At 43.6% G+C, this 16,814-nt stretch overlaps 1 protein-coding gene across 1 annotated transcript in view; it reads left to right on the plus strand.

Annotated features, from left to right (window-relative positions):
- LOC106585294 (rabphilin-3A) overlaps positions 1-14,407 on the plus strand; it is a 54,400-nt gene extending 39,993 nt beyond the window's left edge. Inside the window, exons 2-19 of the mRNA XM_014171362.2 lie at positions 1,463-1,643; positions 2,356-2,449; positions 3,759-3,770; positions 4,375-4,503; positions 4,723-4,852; positions 5,039-5,122; positions 5,415-5,586; positions 6,731-6,919; positions 7,053-7,232; positions 9,665-9,744; positions 9,906-9,980; positions 10,261-10,370; positions 10,550-10,676; positions 10,778-10,834; positions 10,968-11,122; positions 11,339-11,420; positions 11,608-11,704; positions 11,812-14,407. Coding sequence (XP_014026837.1) covers positions 2,376-2,449; positions 3,759-3,770; positions 4,375-4,503; positions 4,723-4,852; positions 5,039-5,122; positions 5,415-5,586; positions 6,731-6,919; positions 7,053-7,232; positions 9,665-9,744; positions 9,906-9,980; positions 10,261-10,370; positions 10,550-10,676; positions 10,778-10,834; positions 10,968-11,122; positions 11,339-11,420; positions 11,608-11,704; positions 11,812-11,942 — 1,884 coding nt within the window. The 5' untranslated portion in view covers positions 1,463-1,643; positions 2,356-2,375 and the 3' untranslated portion in view covers positions 11,943-14,407. The remainder of the gene's footprint in view (positions 1-1,462; positions 1,644-2,355; positions 2,450-3,758; positions 3,771-4,374; positions 4,504-4,722; positions 4,853-5,038; positions 5,123-5,414; positions 5,587-6,730; positions 6,920-7,052; positions 7,233-9,664; positions 9,745-9,905; positions 9,981-10,260; positions 10,371-10,549; positions 10,677-10,777; positions 10,835-10,967; positions 11,123-11,338; positions 11,421-11,607; positions 11,705-11,811) is intronic.
- Positions 14,408-16,814: the final 2,407 nt, after the last annotated feature.

A 16,814-nucleotide genomic window follows, 5' to 3' on the forward strand; every position in this document is an offset into this window, starting at 1 on the left:
CGCAGACCCATTACGGATGCAGGCAATGAGGCTGTGATCGCTGAGATCTTGGTTGAAAACAACAGAGGTGTATTTGGAGGGCAAGTTGGTTAGAATGATATCTATGAGGGTGCCCGTGTTTACGGATTTGTGGTTATACCTGGTGGGTTCATTGATCATTTGTGTGAGATTGAGGGCATCAAGCTTAGATTGTAGGATGGCCGGGGTGTTAAGCATGTCCCAGTTTAGGTAATCTAGCAGCACGAGCTCTGAAGATAGATGGGGGGCAATCAATTCACATATGGTGTCCGGGCCACAGCTGGGGGCGGCAGAGGGTGGTCTATAGCAAGCGGCAACGGTTAGAGACTTGTTTCTGGAAAGGTGGATGTTTAAAAGTAGAAGCTCGAATTGTTTGGGTACAGACCAGGATAGTAAGACAGATCTCTGCAGGATATCTCTGCAGTAGATTGCAACACCGCCCCCTTTGGCAGTTCTATCTTGTTGAAAAATTTTATAGTTAGGGATGGACATTTCAGGGTTTTTGGTGGTCTTCCTAAACGAGGATTCAGACACGGCTAGGACATCCGGGTTGGCAGACTGTGCTAAAAAAGTGAATATAACAACTTAGGGAGGAGGCTTCTAATGTTAACATGCATGAAACCAAGGCTTTTACGGTTACAGAAGTCAACAAATGAGAACACCTGGGGAATAGGAGTGGAGCTAGGCACTGCAGGGCCTGGATTAACCTCTACATTACCAGAGGAACTGAGGAGGAGTAGGATAAGGGTAATGGTTACTGAAATGGTTGTTCCAGTTTAGATGGTCTCATTTATTCATAATTCTAATCCTGGCAGTCATTCTGAATGCAGATTTGGGGTGAATAGAAATTCCAATTGTTGGATATTCCTACTCTGGCTGGATTCCAATAGGAATTAAATATACCTTTGCAAGCCAGCATAATGTGACTTGAAGGCCTGAGGGGTCCACTGTATTAGGGAGAAACTCTTAAAGTAAGACCTATGTGATGTACTGTCTTTAATAATTAAGCACTTTGATGCTGGTGACCAGTTTATACTGGTATGCTGGTCACCAGTGTCCAAAACACAGCGAAGGCTGTGATAAGCCTATGCTGGTTTATGCTGTTTTTTTTAGCAGGGTAGTGAGACAGGTTCCAGGCTAATACTATAAAGGCATCCTCCTACAGTTTATATACAATAGTACTCATTGTTTGTTGTGCATTCTGCGAGTGTTTTGAATGACCAATAAATGTAAGTGTTACAGGAGTTAATACTGTAGATCAGAATTACCCCCCCCCCTCTCTCTCTCTCGCTTCTAGCTATGTTCTGGAGTGCTACTGTGGAGTGATCGCTTGTATCGCTTGTAGCAAACTGAAGACAAATGAGATTTATAGATTTTTTTCCCCTCACAGTTTCTTTTTCTGTCTTACCCTCGCTCTCTCTAATCATGCCACAACATGTCTCAGTTCCCTGCTATCATCAGCTTTCGAAGGAGGAGCCTCTATCTGAGCCAGGCTACTGTGGAAAGAGGATTGTTGACCCTCCCTACCCACCCTGCTCATTCCCTGAGGACCCACCCTGTTGCTAGTTGGGTGTCGCTCCCTGCTCTGCCTGGTGGTGGCCCTCGGGAGCTTTGAGCGCATACAGGTACGTTCAGTTCTCTACACTCCTATTGATTTCTGTCATTTCCTGTCACATTGTTCCATTCGATTAAATTGCTCAGTGGTTGCATCACTGTGGATCATAAACATTAGTTGTACTGTAAGAATTGGCTAGACATTGGGAGACATGGTTTATCGATGGTTACTGTAAAGTTCTTCACAGATCACGTAAAGGCACGGTTTATATTGTGCTTATTCATAGCCCTTATTGTTATTGTAATGTACTGTATCAGTATCAGACTCTTACATCAAATAGAATAAGTATGTCTGATGACAAGCCAATCTGAGGTCAGTGAATCTCCTGGCCCACACTCTTAGCATACAGAGGGCTCTGCCTGCTGAGAGGGCAGCAATATTAGTGCTGAAGTCAGTAACATTTGATTTGATTGGAAGTTAGTGCTGCTTAAGCAGGGAAGATTAAATGTGACCGTCAATTTGATCAATTGATAGTTAGTTATGCTTTCCTGCATGGATTTGATGTATTGATTTGAGTTGTGGTAAAGATGAGATAAGATAACTTTTAATAAACATGTTGTTTCCAATGAAGGAATCAGAGAATGTAAATGCTCATCTTAAAACCTAGCCTAAGTGATTTAGGGCAAAGAGTATCTGTAGCTAAGAATTCCTTCTTATATGTATAATTTATCATGTAACTGTGTGTGTGTGTGTCTTGTCTTTATCTACGTGTCCACCTGCAGAGTGCGATAGTGCAGCAGCCATGACGAACGCAGTGATGGGAGGTAGCTCGGACCGCTGGGTGCCCAACGATAGGCAGATGAGCATGCATGCCAAGTAAGCACGGGTGGCAGAACAACAGGGTACACTAAGCACCATGCTGTTATCTCTGCACTCTAAAAAAAAATGTTTTATTTATTTTAGTTATTTTGACCTAGCCAGTTGGGTTGTGTGAATAACCCAACATGTTGAGTTGTTGGGATTACCCAAACATGGGTTAATTTAACCATCAATTTAGTTTTTATTTATTTTCATACTGGGTGGAACCAGCAGCTGGTTCTTTTTAATGTAATTTTCAGGAGGCGGGGCTTTTTAGGAGCATGGCTTTCTACATCATTTTTGGCCATCCAAGAGAGCAAATGTCATACCTATTCATCATGTTAAGTTTGTACACTGCAGTGCCTTCCGAGTGGCGCAATGGTCTAAGGCACTGCATTGCTGTGCTGAATGTGCCACTAGAGATTCTGGGTTCGAGTCCAGGCTCTGTCGCGACTGGGAGACCCATGGGGCATTGCACAATTGGCCCAGCATCATCCGGGTTAGGGGAGGGTTTGGCCGGCAGGGATGTCCTTGTCTCATTGTGCACCAGCAACTCCTGTGGCGGGCTGGGCGCAGTGCACCCTGACAAGGTTGCCAGGTGTACGGTGTTTCCTCCGACACATTGATGCTTCCGGGTTAAGTGGGCAGTGGGGCTTAGTTGGGTTGTGTTTCGGAGGATGCTTGACCATCACCTCTCCCGAGTCCGTACTGGAGTTGCAGCGATGAGACAAGACTGTAACTACCAATTGGGGAGAAAAAAGATGAACAAAAATACAAATAAAATGTTTGTACACTGCAAATGTATATTTTTCAAACATGACATATTAAAATATAACATGATTATTTACATTACGTACTAAAGTGGTAACTATCCCAACATTGGGATTTGCATAGGCTCATAAGGGACTCCTACACGTGTGTAAGCCTCATTAAAGCTATCAGTGTCCAAACTTAATACGTAATAACAATACAACTGAACAGATAAACGGGAATGACATTTGCTCTCACGGGTGGCTAAAAATAACTTAACATCTGAAAGCTACTCCCTTACTAAGCCACGCCTCCATTCTTATGATCTAACCCCTGGGATATATCTCAATAATCCAGCATCAAAAACACTACCTTGCACTTTTTTAAAGAAACGAACCCAACAAAGAGACCCAATGCCTGCAACCCAGCAGTTGGGTCATCCAAACAACCCAGCATTTTGTGTGGGTCAATTGCCTGCTGCATGGTGCTGTTAACCCTTCCATGGATTCCCAGGCACCAACTTATTTTCTCCTCTCCTGTCTGCTTCCTTTTAATCTCTGCCCTGGCTGGGACTCAGTGATAAGGAACAGTAAGTAGAAAAGCTCTCCCTCCATCTTCCCTGTAGCTCACTTGGTAGAGCATGGTGTTTGCAACACCAGGGTTGTGGGTTCGATTCCCACGGGGGGCCAGCACAGATATGAAATGTATGAAATTGTATGAAATGTATGCATTCACTACTGTAAGTCGCTCTGGATAAGAGCGTCTGCTAAATGACGTAAATGTAAAATCTCTCCGTCTACCTCATCCCCCCCACCCTCTCCACTGTTTCAATCTACTATTCTAGTTTTTGATTGTATTTAGAGTGTATCTAGGGTATGTACAGGTAAATGTATATTCACTCCTGAATTATTGTATGTTCACATATGTTTTGGACACAGGTAATGAAGGGTGTTTGCACAATGTGCACATGTGCATTAGGCCATTATGGTATTTTTTGTATTACGTTCTGTCTACTTTGTCTCTCTGTCTATTGTATACCTCTGTCAATTTGTCCACTCTTGTGTTTGAGTGTTATTTTGCATATACATTTGATTTCTCACTGTATGTCTGAGTGTGTGACCCTGACGAGCTAAAAATGCATGCATGCAGCATGGGTGCCTCAGCCCCAGACAGTTTTCCTGTGTGGTTGTCAGGGGCAACTGGACCAACCAGGCCAGGCCTGGTCCCGGCGCTCCGGACCTGACTGATGAGGAGAAGGAGATCATTAACGGTGTGATCGCCCGCGCTGAGAAGATGGAGGCCATGGAGCAGGAGAGAATCGGGTGAGGACTAAAGAGACATTCTGAGCGAATGGATTGGAACTCCATTGCACTGCCAACCTCAGTGTTGTTAAATCTAAACTCTGCAAAAATACTGGACAAGATGATAGAATTACACACACATCATTCAATCGGTTGGACTATTATTACCACATTTACCCAACTGAGCATGGATGTTCTACTGGTAATTGGCTGTAATGAGAGTTGTCCTGGCTGCTGCAGGCGCCTGGTGAACCGTCTAGATGACATGAAGAAGACGGTGTGTGGGGACGGGGTGAACCGCTGTCTGCTGTGTGGGGAGCAGCTGGGTGTTCCAGGGGTCAGCTCAGTGGTTTGTGAGGACTGCAAAAAGGTAGGGGGTTGGAAAGATTGGCTTTTGGCCCCTTCCTATAGATGGCAAAGACGCTTTGCTTTTGCTGTATTGAACCATTACGGACCATGTTAGGCCACAATTGACCCTGAGAAATGAAATGGTAATATATCTGTGACATTGTAAACATTAATACCTCTTTGTGAACCTGTGTCTTCTCTCCTGTAGCACATGTGCACCAAGTGTGGAGTGCAGAACGGCAGCCGGTCGCGCTCTGTGTGGCTCTGCAAGATCTGCAGCGAACAGCGAGAGGTGAGTATTTCTGCGAGACACACAGGGTGACAGGGATATGTCATAGCATGACACGTTACGCTATGTGTCATAATGAATTAAAAGACGTGGTGGGTGAAAGATACAGAGTGATGATTCACTTCTGTGAGACAGAGGGATCAGGGGGATTAACAGTGACTGTACTGTTGGTGTCAAGGTTAAAGCTTATATGACGCAGGCCATTATCTACGAACCCCAGGAAGACTATCTGTTGTCATGGCGTCAGCTTGATGGGGATCCAAATAAAGATGAAAGATTCTATATCATCTCTTAGGTGTGGAAGCGATCTGGTGCCTGGTTCTTTAAAGGCTTTCCTAAGCAGTTCCTGCCCTCGCCCATGCCCATCTCCAAGTCCAAAGTGTCAAGTGCCCAGCGAGCCTCAGAGACAGCATCATCTGACCCCAGGGCTGCAGCTGGTCATCCCCGACCACAGACACAGGCCAGAGGTAAGCAGGCCACACGGATCAGTGGGAGTGGGGGTTGTGTCAGGTTGATTGCTTTCTTGGCTTGTGAGAGTGGCAAAGTAGATATAGACATGGTCTGTTTTCAGTAGCTGGCCAGGCAGAATAAAACCCATTCAGCTAACTAATTATAGGTAAATGGGAATGATGTTGTCCTGAAGTGAATATTCTATTCTAAAATGACTTGAAAGATAAAAGTGATGGAAAGCCCGAACAGTATCTACAATGTTTTATTTGTTTTATCTTTTGTACTGTTCATTACTGAAGTTGTTGACTATGAATACTGTTTTGTTGGGAACATATCTCAGTGGGCCATGCACACTCGGGAGAGGTCTTAATTCATGAACATGTACCACGTTCAAAATGACTGAAGTCTTATACAAAACGATACAGTTGACAGGGCAAAAATAAGAGTGTAGGTGTGAGAGAGAATCAGTCCTGTGCTGCCTGTCTCCCAGGTCCAGAGGAGAGTCAGGCTCCTAGTGCTAGCCAGCAGGGAGCAGGTGAGTCATTCAGTCATTAACCCTATAGCCACCATCTCAATGCACCGTCTCACCAGTTTAAACAGAAAAACATCACCAGATGTTGGGCCCTCCACTGGCTCCCAGTCACTCCTAACATTTATTTGAATGATTCATTTGTCAGCATTACCATTAAAAAACAGGTCTGTTTCCTAGGATGAGCACTGCCACCTCCTCTCAGACAGCCAGATCCAGGAGTGGGTGGGTTGACTTAGGCAGTGGGAAGTACATTCTGGGGCAAGGCTGGCACCTCCAGGGGGCTCTGAAAAGAGAGGTGGCATAGAATCTGCTCCCACTTGCAGCAGTTCCATTAGCATTACAGTAAGATATCCTCAAAAAAGAAAGCTGGGAAAAGGTAGAGATAAAATTCAGGCTTTAGGAAGTGATCAAGGTTGCCTGCCACAGTTTGTTGTACTGTATGTAGGTCAATGCCTGTGCAATGGAAAATCTGCAACATTAAAAGGATTCACAGAGTTCACTGTTCACTAGCGAGCCATATGGATTCCACTGCAGGGCAGTCTCAGTGATACGCTGATGTGTGTGTGTGTGTGTGTGTGTGTGTGTGTGTGTGTGTGTGTGTGTGTGTGTACGTTTGTTAATGTGTGTAGCAGGACCAGAGGAACTGGGGCATGCTGGCAAACCACCTGTGGCCCCTAAGCCGTCAGATGTTCGCATGGCCACTGGTGGGACTGTTCATGGTTACAATGAGGGAGGTGCTCAGAACAGCCCAGTGGTGCTGCAGAAGGCTGTTCCAGTCCAGAGCTCCAGGCCCCCTCCAGCAGCATCGGCCCAGCAGGGTAGGGCAAAGATGGACCCACATCACCAGGCCAGCCCTGACACTGACACACACTTAGCATCTATAGAGGATAGAAATATGTGGTGTCCATCAGCACATAAGAACACTAATCATTATCATGGTTATGGTTGTAGCTCCACTGGAGACGGAGGGAGGTGGCTACTCCACTAGCGCTGCTCCAGTGGAGGAGAGAGTGCCTCCTGCAGTGCGGGAGGAGAGGAGACAGCCAACCACCTACAACCCCCCTCCTGCTCGACAACAAGCCCCTCCGCCTGAGGAGGAGGATGCAAACAGCTATGACTCAGATGAGGCCAGTAAGTGACCAGCCTGTCCTTCCAGCTAGACCTCTTCAATATGGGCTATGTGTCTATTGTTGGATTTCCACCTTACTCAAGACTTCAGTGATCTCGCTCTCTATGGCTTCCAGACTGTTTTAAGTTAACATACACTAAGTGTACTAACAGCCCTTAGTTGTGGTTTACTTGGCATATATCACACCTCCTTGGGCCATATTGCTTAAATAGACTCAATATTAGGAAGATGTTCTTAATGTTTTGTACACTCAGTGTATAAAGACTCCCCACTGGGCACAGACATCAATTTAATGTCTATTCCACGTTGGTTCAATGTAATTTCATTGAAATGATGTGGAAACAATGTTGATTCAACCTGTGTGTGCCCTGTGGGTCTGCTCTTTGTATTTCTATTTGTTTACATAGTCATTCAGCAGACACTTTTACCCAGTCTGTTGTAGCATCTCCATGCTTGATCTCTTACTCCTCTGAGTTGGTGGCCTTTGTAGGGTTCTAAGCATATCAATCATCTAATAATACTAGTAGCCAGCATGCATCCTAGTAGAATTCATGGAGATGTATTGGAGATGATATACGATACCGACCGTATATTATCCAAGCATGTGAATCAATATCTTGGAAGTAAAGTAGAAGAGAATGTAAACAATTCAATGGTGAGACATAAACTCTGTAATGGAACAATTTGTGTGTATGTCTCCCTTGCGTAATGGGAATCGTGTCACGACAGTCGTACGTCATGTTCCATGCCTCAAATGGTCTTTCCTTGCTCCCTGGGGGATGAGGCGTTAAATTACTTCATGGAGGTCCGGGAATTTAGAACAGAACACATTATTTAGGATACGAGAGCGCTGATGGGATCTAGATTTCCCTTGTGTTTTGAATAGTTCCCTAATGTTATGGTAGAAATGGCAGAAATAGCATTGGTTCTGGTTCTCTATGGAGTTGGCAGTGCTAGGACAGCCAGGTTCTGTGGTACAGACTGGTTTCAATAGCTCAACTGCTGCTGACTAAATCAGTGTTAAATCTACTCACAGATGTCCTGGTTCTGTAGGCCTAATTATTTGTTTGCATCTAGTTACTGTAGATAGCATTATATTACACTAATTAAATGTGTGCATTTTCGCCCTAATCTAATATTAAACTTTCCTGTGCTTTAAGTTTTCCTGCCATTTGAAATGTTGCGTATTAGCTCAGTGATGTCTAATAGCTAAAGAGGCTGATTGGAGTCAGAGAGATTTAAGTACACAGGCCACTAGAACTACAGGCTTTAAAAGCTGGCCTCCCAACCATTACTCAGCAATGTGGTGGTTTGGAGCTGTTGGAGGTTTACTGTTTTAGATGAGGGGGATGATAGATTTAAACCTATTGATTATTAGTATGATCCCAGTTTCACCCTCCCTAAACATCCATGCATAGAATCCCATTTAACTTCTCTGTTTTCATATTCTGTTTGAAGTGGGATATCTTCTAAATGTATTCCTTTGTGAGTCATATTTTTTCTTTAGGTGATATTACTGTAATATTCTGCTGGTTTTTAATGGAATTTCCTGTTTCTAATATTTGGACGGATGCATAACCTATTTCATCTGTTTACAGTCCATTTAGTCTGCAGATTTACTGTTGGATTATTTATTTATTTATCCTTTATCAGTTCATCACTTGATTTTCTGTTATTTGTTCTACCCTCTGGCGTGAAGCTCATATCTCTATTACTGCAGACCAGGCCTCTCCAACCCTGTTCCTGGAGAGTTACCCTCCTGTAGGTTTTAACTCCAACCCTGTTCCTGGAGAGTTACCCTCCTGTAGGTTTTAACTCCACCCCTGTTCCTGGAGAGTTTACCCTCCTGTAGGTTTTAACTCCACCCCTGTTCCTGGAGAGTTACCCTCCTGTAGGTTTTCACTCCACCCCTGTTCCTGGAGAGTTACCCTCCTGTAGGTTTTAACTCCACCCCTGTTCCTGGAGAGTTACCCTCCTGTAGGTTTTAACTCCACCCCTGTTCCTGGAGAGTTACCCTCCTGTAGGTTTTAACTCCACCCCTGTTCCTGGAGAGTTACCCTCCTGTAGGTTTTAACTCCAACCCTGTTCCTGAAGAGTTACCCTCCTGTAGGTTTTAACTCCACCCCTGTTCCTGGAGAGTTACCCTCCTGTAGGTTTTTCGCTCCCACACCAGTTGTAACTAACCTGATTCAGTTTATCAACCAGCTAATTATTACAATCAAGTGCGCTAGCTTAGAGTTGGAGTGAAAACCTACAGGACGGTAGCTGTCTAGGAAAAGGGTTGTAGACATTCTCAATATTTTCTGATACTCTGAGAATCAATCCTAGTCTAGACTCTATTTACAACCCAGTGCCCTCTATATAAGATGTACTGGTAGTGTCTGTGTTCCACTGTTTGTTGTCTGATCTAATGACTGTCCTGGGTGTGTTTCAGCCACTCTGGGCGGCTTGGAGTTCAGCTTGCTTTATGAGCAGGAGAACAACAGTCTCCACTGCAGCATCCTCAAAGCCAAGGTATCACCTACTGCACTCATTCACTCACTCTGAGCCAATTACACTGAAGTGGCCTGTGTTAAGAAGCTGCTGCTGCAGTAGTTTACTTTCCCATCTTGAATAGGGGCTCCTGGTCCCTGCTGTCCTGTCTGGTGACATAAAGAGTCTTGTCTTTTCCTCAGGGACTGAAGCCCATGGACTCGAACGGACTGGCTGATCCCTATGTCAAGCTGCATCTACTGCCAGGGGCCAGTAAGGTGATAGAATTCACTTTCCTTATTTTCAACCTGGGAGTTAATATATGTTTGTGTATTTGTTATGGTATGTGTTATGATTCAGAAAAATGTGTTATGATTCAGAAAAATGTGTTATGCTAGGATACACGCCCATTAGCTCAAGCCTGCCACCATAAGGATTATCCATTGTACTACACATAAAGATCCCTTGCCTCTCTCCAGCCTCAGATATAGAAGTGCTGAAGACCAGTTGATTGAGTTCCTTATCTTTATTTATTGTATCTACTCTCATGTGCTGCAGTCCAACAAGCTACGCACCAAGACCCTGAGAAACACCCGTAACCCTGCCTGGAACGAGACCCTGGTCTACCACGGACTCACAGACGAGGACATGCAGCGCAAGACTCTCAGGTGGATACTGGAAGCAGAGAAACAACACACGCCTGTTCACTAAACATCAGGATAACCTGTCTTGTTGTCTACATTTGCTGCCGTGGTTTTATCTAAGGGCTTAATTGTTTTAATTTACATGATTTCCTCCATAGACGTTATGATCCAATATTATCGATGTACTATCTTGGTTGATGTAGGATCTCTGTCTGTGATGAGGACAAGTTTGGGCATAATGAGTTTATCGGAGAAACTCGCATTGCGCTGAAGAAACTGAAGATCAACCAGAAAAAAAACTTCAACGTGTGTCTTGAGAGAGTTGTCCCTGTGAGTACGTTAACATGCTACACACATTTGATAAATATACAGTAAAAGTCCCATTTGTTTGTATGTTTGATTGGACCACCCTTATCCATATTTTTCCACAGACAAAGAAGACTGCAACAGCTGGAGGGGCTCGAGGCATTTCGCTCTACGAGGATGAGGTATTGGTGTTTGACCTGCGTGTGTGGGCATGTAGATTACCCCTACGTGTCTTCATGCAAATCATGTCTTCATGTTATGATTTTTAAAAAAGTCGCTCTTCCCTCCTCTCTCCCCCATCTCTCTCTCGTCCAGGGTGGGAAGGAGGTTGGAGATGTGGAGGAGCGTGGTCGTATCTTGATCTCCCTCACGTACAGCACCCAGCAGAATCGTCTCCTCGTGGGTGTGGTGCGCTGTGTTCACCTGGCCGCCATGGATGCCAATGGATACTCTGACCCATTTGTCGAAATGTCAGTCTGTTTCACTGTGATTCCTATCAGGCGTCATTACAAACAAAACTTTTCCAGTGTTTAGTATAATTTTTTCACTCAAAATCAATACAAATGGAATTATGTCAAAGTTTTTCATTTGCATAGCAGAATATATCTGTTTTGCAATTTACTTTCCTATCCCCAAATGCAGGATGACAACATCAAACTAATATGATCTATCATATGATGTGTTAGATGCCTGAGACCTGATATGGGGAAGAAGGCCAAGAACAAAACAAATATCAAGAAGAAAACCCTGAACCCAGAGTACAACGAGGTCAGTCTCCTGTTGGTCCCACGCAATAATAATACAAGACCGAAGTAACCATCTGACAGCAGTACTTTGTTTGTGCTTTTAATGTTTAAATGCCTGTCAAAACATCAATGTATTGATTTGTGTATCGAAGTAAATTACATTTATTGGATATTGTGAAGGGGATGATTTCTCCGTTGTTGTGTTACAGGAATTTAGCTATGACATCAAGCACAGCGACCTGGCGAAGAAGACCCTGGACATCTCAGTGTGGGACTACGACATTGGGAAATCCAACGATTACATCGGTACGATCCATAGGAGATCTGTTTGAGATCTAGTATACCTTGTTGAAGTTTCCATCTGTTGTGCCAGCCCTCTCACCCTCCTCTCCCTCCCTGTTGGTCTGCTGTAGGTGGGTGCCAGCTGGGCATCACAGCCAAAGGGGAGCGGCTGAAGCACTGGTATGAGTGCCTGAAGAACAAGGACAAGAAGATAGAGCGCTGGCACACCCTGTTGAATGAGAATCCTGTCAACAGCAACTAACCCCTATTAGAATGAGCAAAGTCATCTCCCTCAACACTCAGCCCCCTCTCCTTTCTCACATTACCCTCTCTAACCTCCCTCCACACCTCCCCAAGAACCTTTAATATTGGACTAACCAGTAGTCTTCCTGTCTGGCTGTCTGCATTCTTTCCTGCCCTCAACCCAACCCACCACATGCACCTTTCCCATCCTCCCCGTTGTCCCAGATGTGATATTCCCATCTCATGTCTCTCCCTCTGTACTGAGACTTATCTGGAAAGACTCCTCCAGAGGCAAAACATGGTATACTTTAAAATCATCCTTCAAAAACAACTTAGGGATTCAACAATTTAAGGCAAAAAAAATACATAAATGAATACCTTTGAAGATAATAAAAACAACAGCTTGACATTGCATTATACAGTTGCATTGAGATAATCATGGCATTTGATGATGTTATATACTGAACTTGACACATCCTAAAGAAATCCAATTTTGAAATGCACTAGCACAAAAGATGTTGAAGCAATATGTTATGGAATTCTATGTGGGATTACAGCTGCAGCACCCATTGAACTATGAAGTTCATTAGACTGGCAGGTTGTAATCCTTGATTTCTGGTAAAATGACATCATGCAGTATTATTACCACTTGTATGAGCATGCAAAACCACATGAAAACACACAGAGGACCCACAGCTGCCCTCTGAACTATTTCAAATGTTCCTAAAGTCACATGTTTATTTAATGATATCTAATGAATATTATGGCATTCTCATGAAGAAGGTTTATGTGTTGCAGAATTTCGGAAGTTAAAGATAAAAATAATCTGGACTATGGGAATGATTCACAAAACACTTGACTGACATTTAGTTTGGAGAGAATATTTATTATTTTTTAATATATTACTTACTAAATAGGCAATTCAAAGCATATTTTTTTTTTCAGTATCAGTTTAGAAGAAACTGTGCTCACTTTCTGCCAAGTGTTCACTTTGTCCTTATTTGAGTCATGTTTATAGAGGTAGTGGGAACATGTTACATTTTTGATGAGAATGTTTGCACTGAAAGTTGAAAATCTGGTTCAGTTCTTTGTTTACAGTGAAGGAAGAGAGGAGACAGGAAAACATTATTTCCCTGGCTAGTAATGAGAAGTATACTATGACAGGTGTGGTCTAAATTAATGTCTACTGAGGTTTTTTACTGACTGACATGTTAACATTGAATGCACATGATCAGATTTTTCACTGACACTTAAAGCCTGCTCCACCTTAGTCACATTACATAAGACAACATGGGTAAGGCTATGTCATAAATAAATGTGCTGCTTGCATGCACTGTGCTCGTGACCCTTGTGTTTTCTGTGGCTGGAGCAGTCACACAACCCAACCCGCTCCTCCCTGCAATGCACCCCCCTTTACCCACTCTGGCCGCCTCCATTCGTGCGTCATCCTTTTTTGCTGCACCAATCACTCAAAGTTTTGGCGGGTGGCTGTTGGTCAATTAGCGTAATTCAAGGAAAGCACATCTTATACCATGGAATGACCTCAATTTATACAGCTGTTTGCAAGTTTCTCAAAAAAACCTATGCATGAGAGATCTTGTGGTTCATGATATATACATTGACTTAAGAAACAAATTCTATTGTAATTTGATGATTTGTCTCTACCCCTTAACATTGGTCCAAATGCTTTTTTTAAAACACTGAAGTCCACAGCAACATACATTTATTTATGCAGCATGAATATCAGGACTATTATTGTTATCATTAGGCTAACAATGGATACATTCATTGATGTACCAGGCTACTTTAGACCCTCTTCGGAGCATCCTCAGCTTGGTAATGTGACAGGGATGAGAGCAAATGCTAGGACCCTGTACACAGAGCTCAGATAACGCTTAGAGGGCTGATTATTGTGCGTAAACAGTCAAGCACATTAACAAATGGATCTCACTCACCAGTTCGTGAAGGTAGAAGATTCAAGGAGATTAATCTCATCCATAGAGTGATGCATTTTCACCAAGTGCTCTGTCTCCTCCTTTGATGGGTAAAAACAGGGGCTCCCACAGTCATGAGAGCCTCTGTCTGAACTGTATTGTCTTGCTGTCCACCAGTAGCCACAATTTCAACATTATTTTGTTGCGTATGCACTTGGTTTTCACTGGTTCTACTATGGTACTATTGTAGCCTACCTGTTCTGTTTTGTGACCAGTTTAGTGGTCTTTAATCTTAATTCGTTTATATTCACTTTTCTGGATAGTAAGTATCGCTAAACCTAAAGAGGATACAACTGTTCTCTGTTTTGTTCTGCTTACTCTATTTAAATGAATTGTTTGTTGGTTTTATTTATGTAAATTGTAAATAAGTAGTGCATGGACTTGAGAGAAACAAAATATAAGTATCTGTGTATGTTTGCATGTAAAGATTTTACAAGGAGTTAGGTTTACACAGATCAATAAAAGCTAGGTCAGACTTGTGAGATCATTATCTTGTGTACCGTCTATGATCTTTGTAGGGAGATATTTAATTTTTTTTGTGTGGTTTTGATGCTACATGTTGCGTTGTGCCTAAAAATAGTCCATTGGGCATATACCACACCTCCTCGGTCCTTATTGCTTAAAAATACACTGAGTGTATTAAACATTAAGAACGCCTGCTCTTTCCATGACATAGACTGACCAGGTGAATCCAGGTGAAAGCTATGATCCCTTATTGATGTCACTTGTTAAATCAACTTCAAATCAATCTAGATGAAGGGGAGAAGACAGGTTAAAGAAGGATTTTTAGGCCTTGAGACATGGATTGTGTATGTGTGCCATTCAATTCAAATCAAATCTAAGTTTATTTGTCACATGCGCCGAATACAACAGGTGTTTCACCTTACAGTGAAATGCTTACTTACAAGCCCTTAACCAACAATGCAGTTAAGAAAAATACCTGCTAAGTAAAAAAAAACATAAAAAACAAATACAAATTAAAAAATTGATAAGTAGTAAATAAGAAATAAAAGAAACAAATAATTAAAGAGCAGCAGTAAAATAACAATAGCGAGGCTACCGGTACAGAGTCAATGTGCAGGGGCACCGGTCAGCTGAGGTAATTGAGGTAATATGTACATGTAGGTAGAGTTAAAGTGACTATGCATAGATAATAAACTGAGGGTAGCAGCAGCGTAAAAGGGGGGTAATGCAATAGCCATTTGATTAGCTGTTCGGGAGTCTTTTGGCTTGGGGGTAGAAGCTGTTTAGAAGCCTCTTAGACCTAGACTTGGCGCTCCGGTCCTGCTTGCCGTGCGGTAGCAGAGAGAACAGTCTATGGCTATGGTGGCTGGAGTCTTTGACAATTTTTAGGGCCTTCCTCTGACACGGCCTGGTATAGAGGTCCTGGATGGCAGGAAGCTTGGCCCCAGTGATGTACTGGGCTGTTCGCACTACCCTCTGTAGTGCCTTGTGGTCGGAGGCCGAGCAGTTGCCATACCAGGCGGTGATGCAACCAGTCAGCTCTCCATGGTGCATTTGTAGAACTTCTTGAGGATCTGAGGACCCATGCCAAATCTTTTCAGTCTCCTGAGGGTGAATAGGTTTTGTCGTGCCCTCTTCACGACTGTCTTGGTGTGTTTGGACAATGTTAGTTTGTTGGTGATGTGGACACCAAGGAACTTGAAGCTCTCAACCTGCTCCACTACAGCCCCGTCAATGTTAATGGGGGCCTGTTCGGCCCTCCGTTTCCTGTAGTCCACGATCATCTCCTCTGTCTTACTCACATTGATGGAGAGGTTGTTGTCCTGGCACCACACTGCCAGGTCTCTGACCTCCTCCCTATAGGCTGTCTCATCGTTGTCAGTGATCAGGCCTACCACTGTTGTGTCGTCAGCAAACTTAATTATGGTGTTGGAGTCATGCCTGGCCATGCAGTCATGAGTGAACAGGGAGTACAGGAGGGGACTGAGCACGCACCACCGAGGGGCCCCCGTGTTGAGGATCAGCGTGGTAGATGTGTTGTTTCCTACCCTTACCACCTGGGGGCGGCCCATCAGGATGTCCAGGATCCAGTTGCAGAGGGAGGTGTTTAGTCCCAGGATCCATAGCTTAGTGATGAGCATTGAGGGCACTATGGTGTTGAACACTGAGCTGTAGTCAATGAATAGCATTCTCACATAGGTGTTCCATTTGTCCAGGTGGGAAAAGCCAGTGTGGAGTGAAATAGAGATTGCATCATCTGTGGATCTGTTGGGGCGGTATGCAAATTGGAGTGGGTCTAAGGTTTCTGGGATAATGGTATTAATGTGAGCCATTCATAGAGTGAATCTGAAAAACAAAATAGTGCCTCTGAACAGGGTATAGTAGTAGTAGTGTGTCAAGAACTGCAACGCTGCTGGGTTTTTCAACGCTCAACAGTTTCCTGTGTGTATCAAGAACGGTCCACCACCCAAAGGACATCCAGCCAACTTGACACAGCTGGGGGATACATTGGAGTCAACATGGGCCAGCATCCCTGTGGAACGCTTTCGACACCTTGTAGAGTCCATGTCCCAACGAATTGAGGCTGTTCTGAGGGCAAAAGGGGTTGCAACTTAATGTTAACAAGGTGTTCCTAATGTTTGTGTCGGTCATGATTCCTCTCATACACAGAGAAAATATAATGTTCCTTATTTCTCAAATGGTTCTTCATCAGCTATTAAAGGTCAATTCCACCACTTTTCAACCTAATTTTCACCATCTCCATCTGTAGTCCCGTGTGGCTCAGTTGGTAGAGCATGGTGTAGAGCATGGTGTTTGCAACGCCAGGGTGGTGGGTTTGATTCCCACGGGGGACCAGTACGGAATTATTATTTTTTTTTTTAAATGGATGAAATGTATGCATTGACTACTGTAAGTCGCTCTGGATAAGAGCG

Source organism: Salmo salar, chromosome ssa24, assembly GCF_905237065.1.
Source record: "Salmo salar chromosome ssa24, Ssal_v3.1, whole genome shotgun sequence".
Classification (NCBI taxonomy): Eukaryota; Metazoa; Chordata; class Actinopteri; order Salmoniformes; family Salmonidae; genus Salmo; species Salmo salar.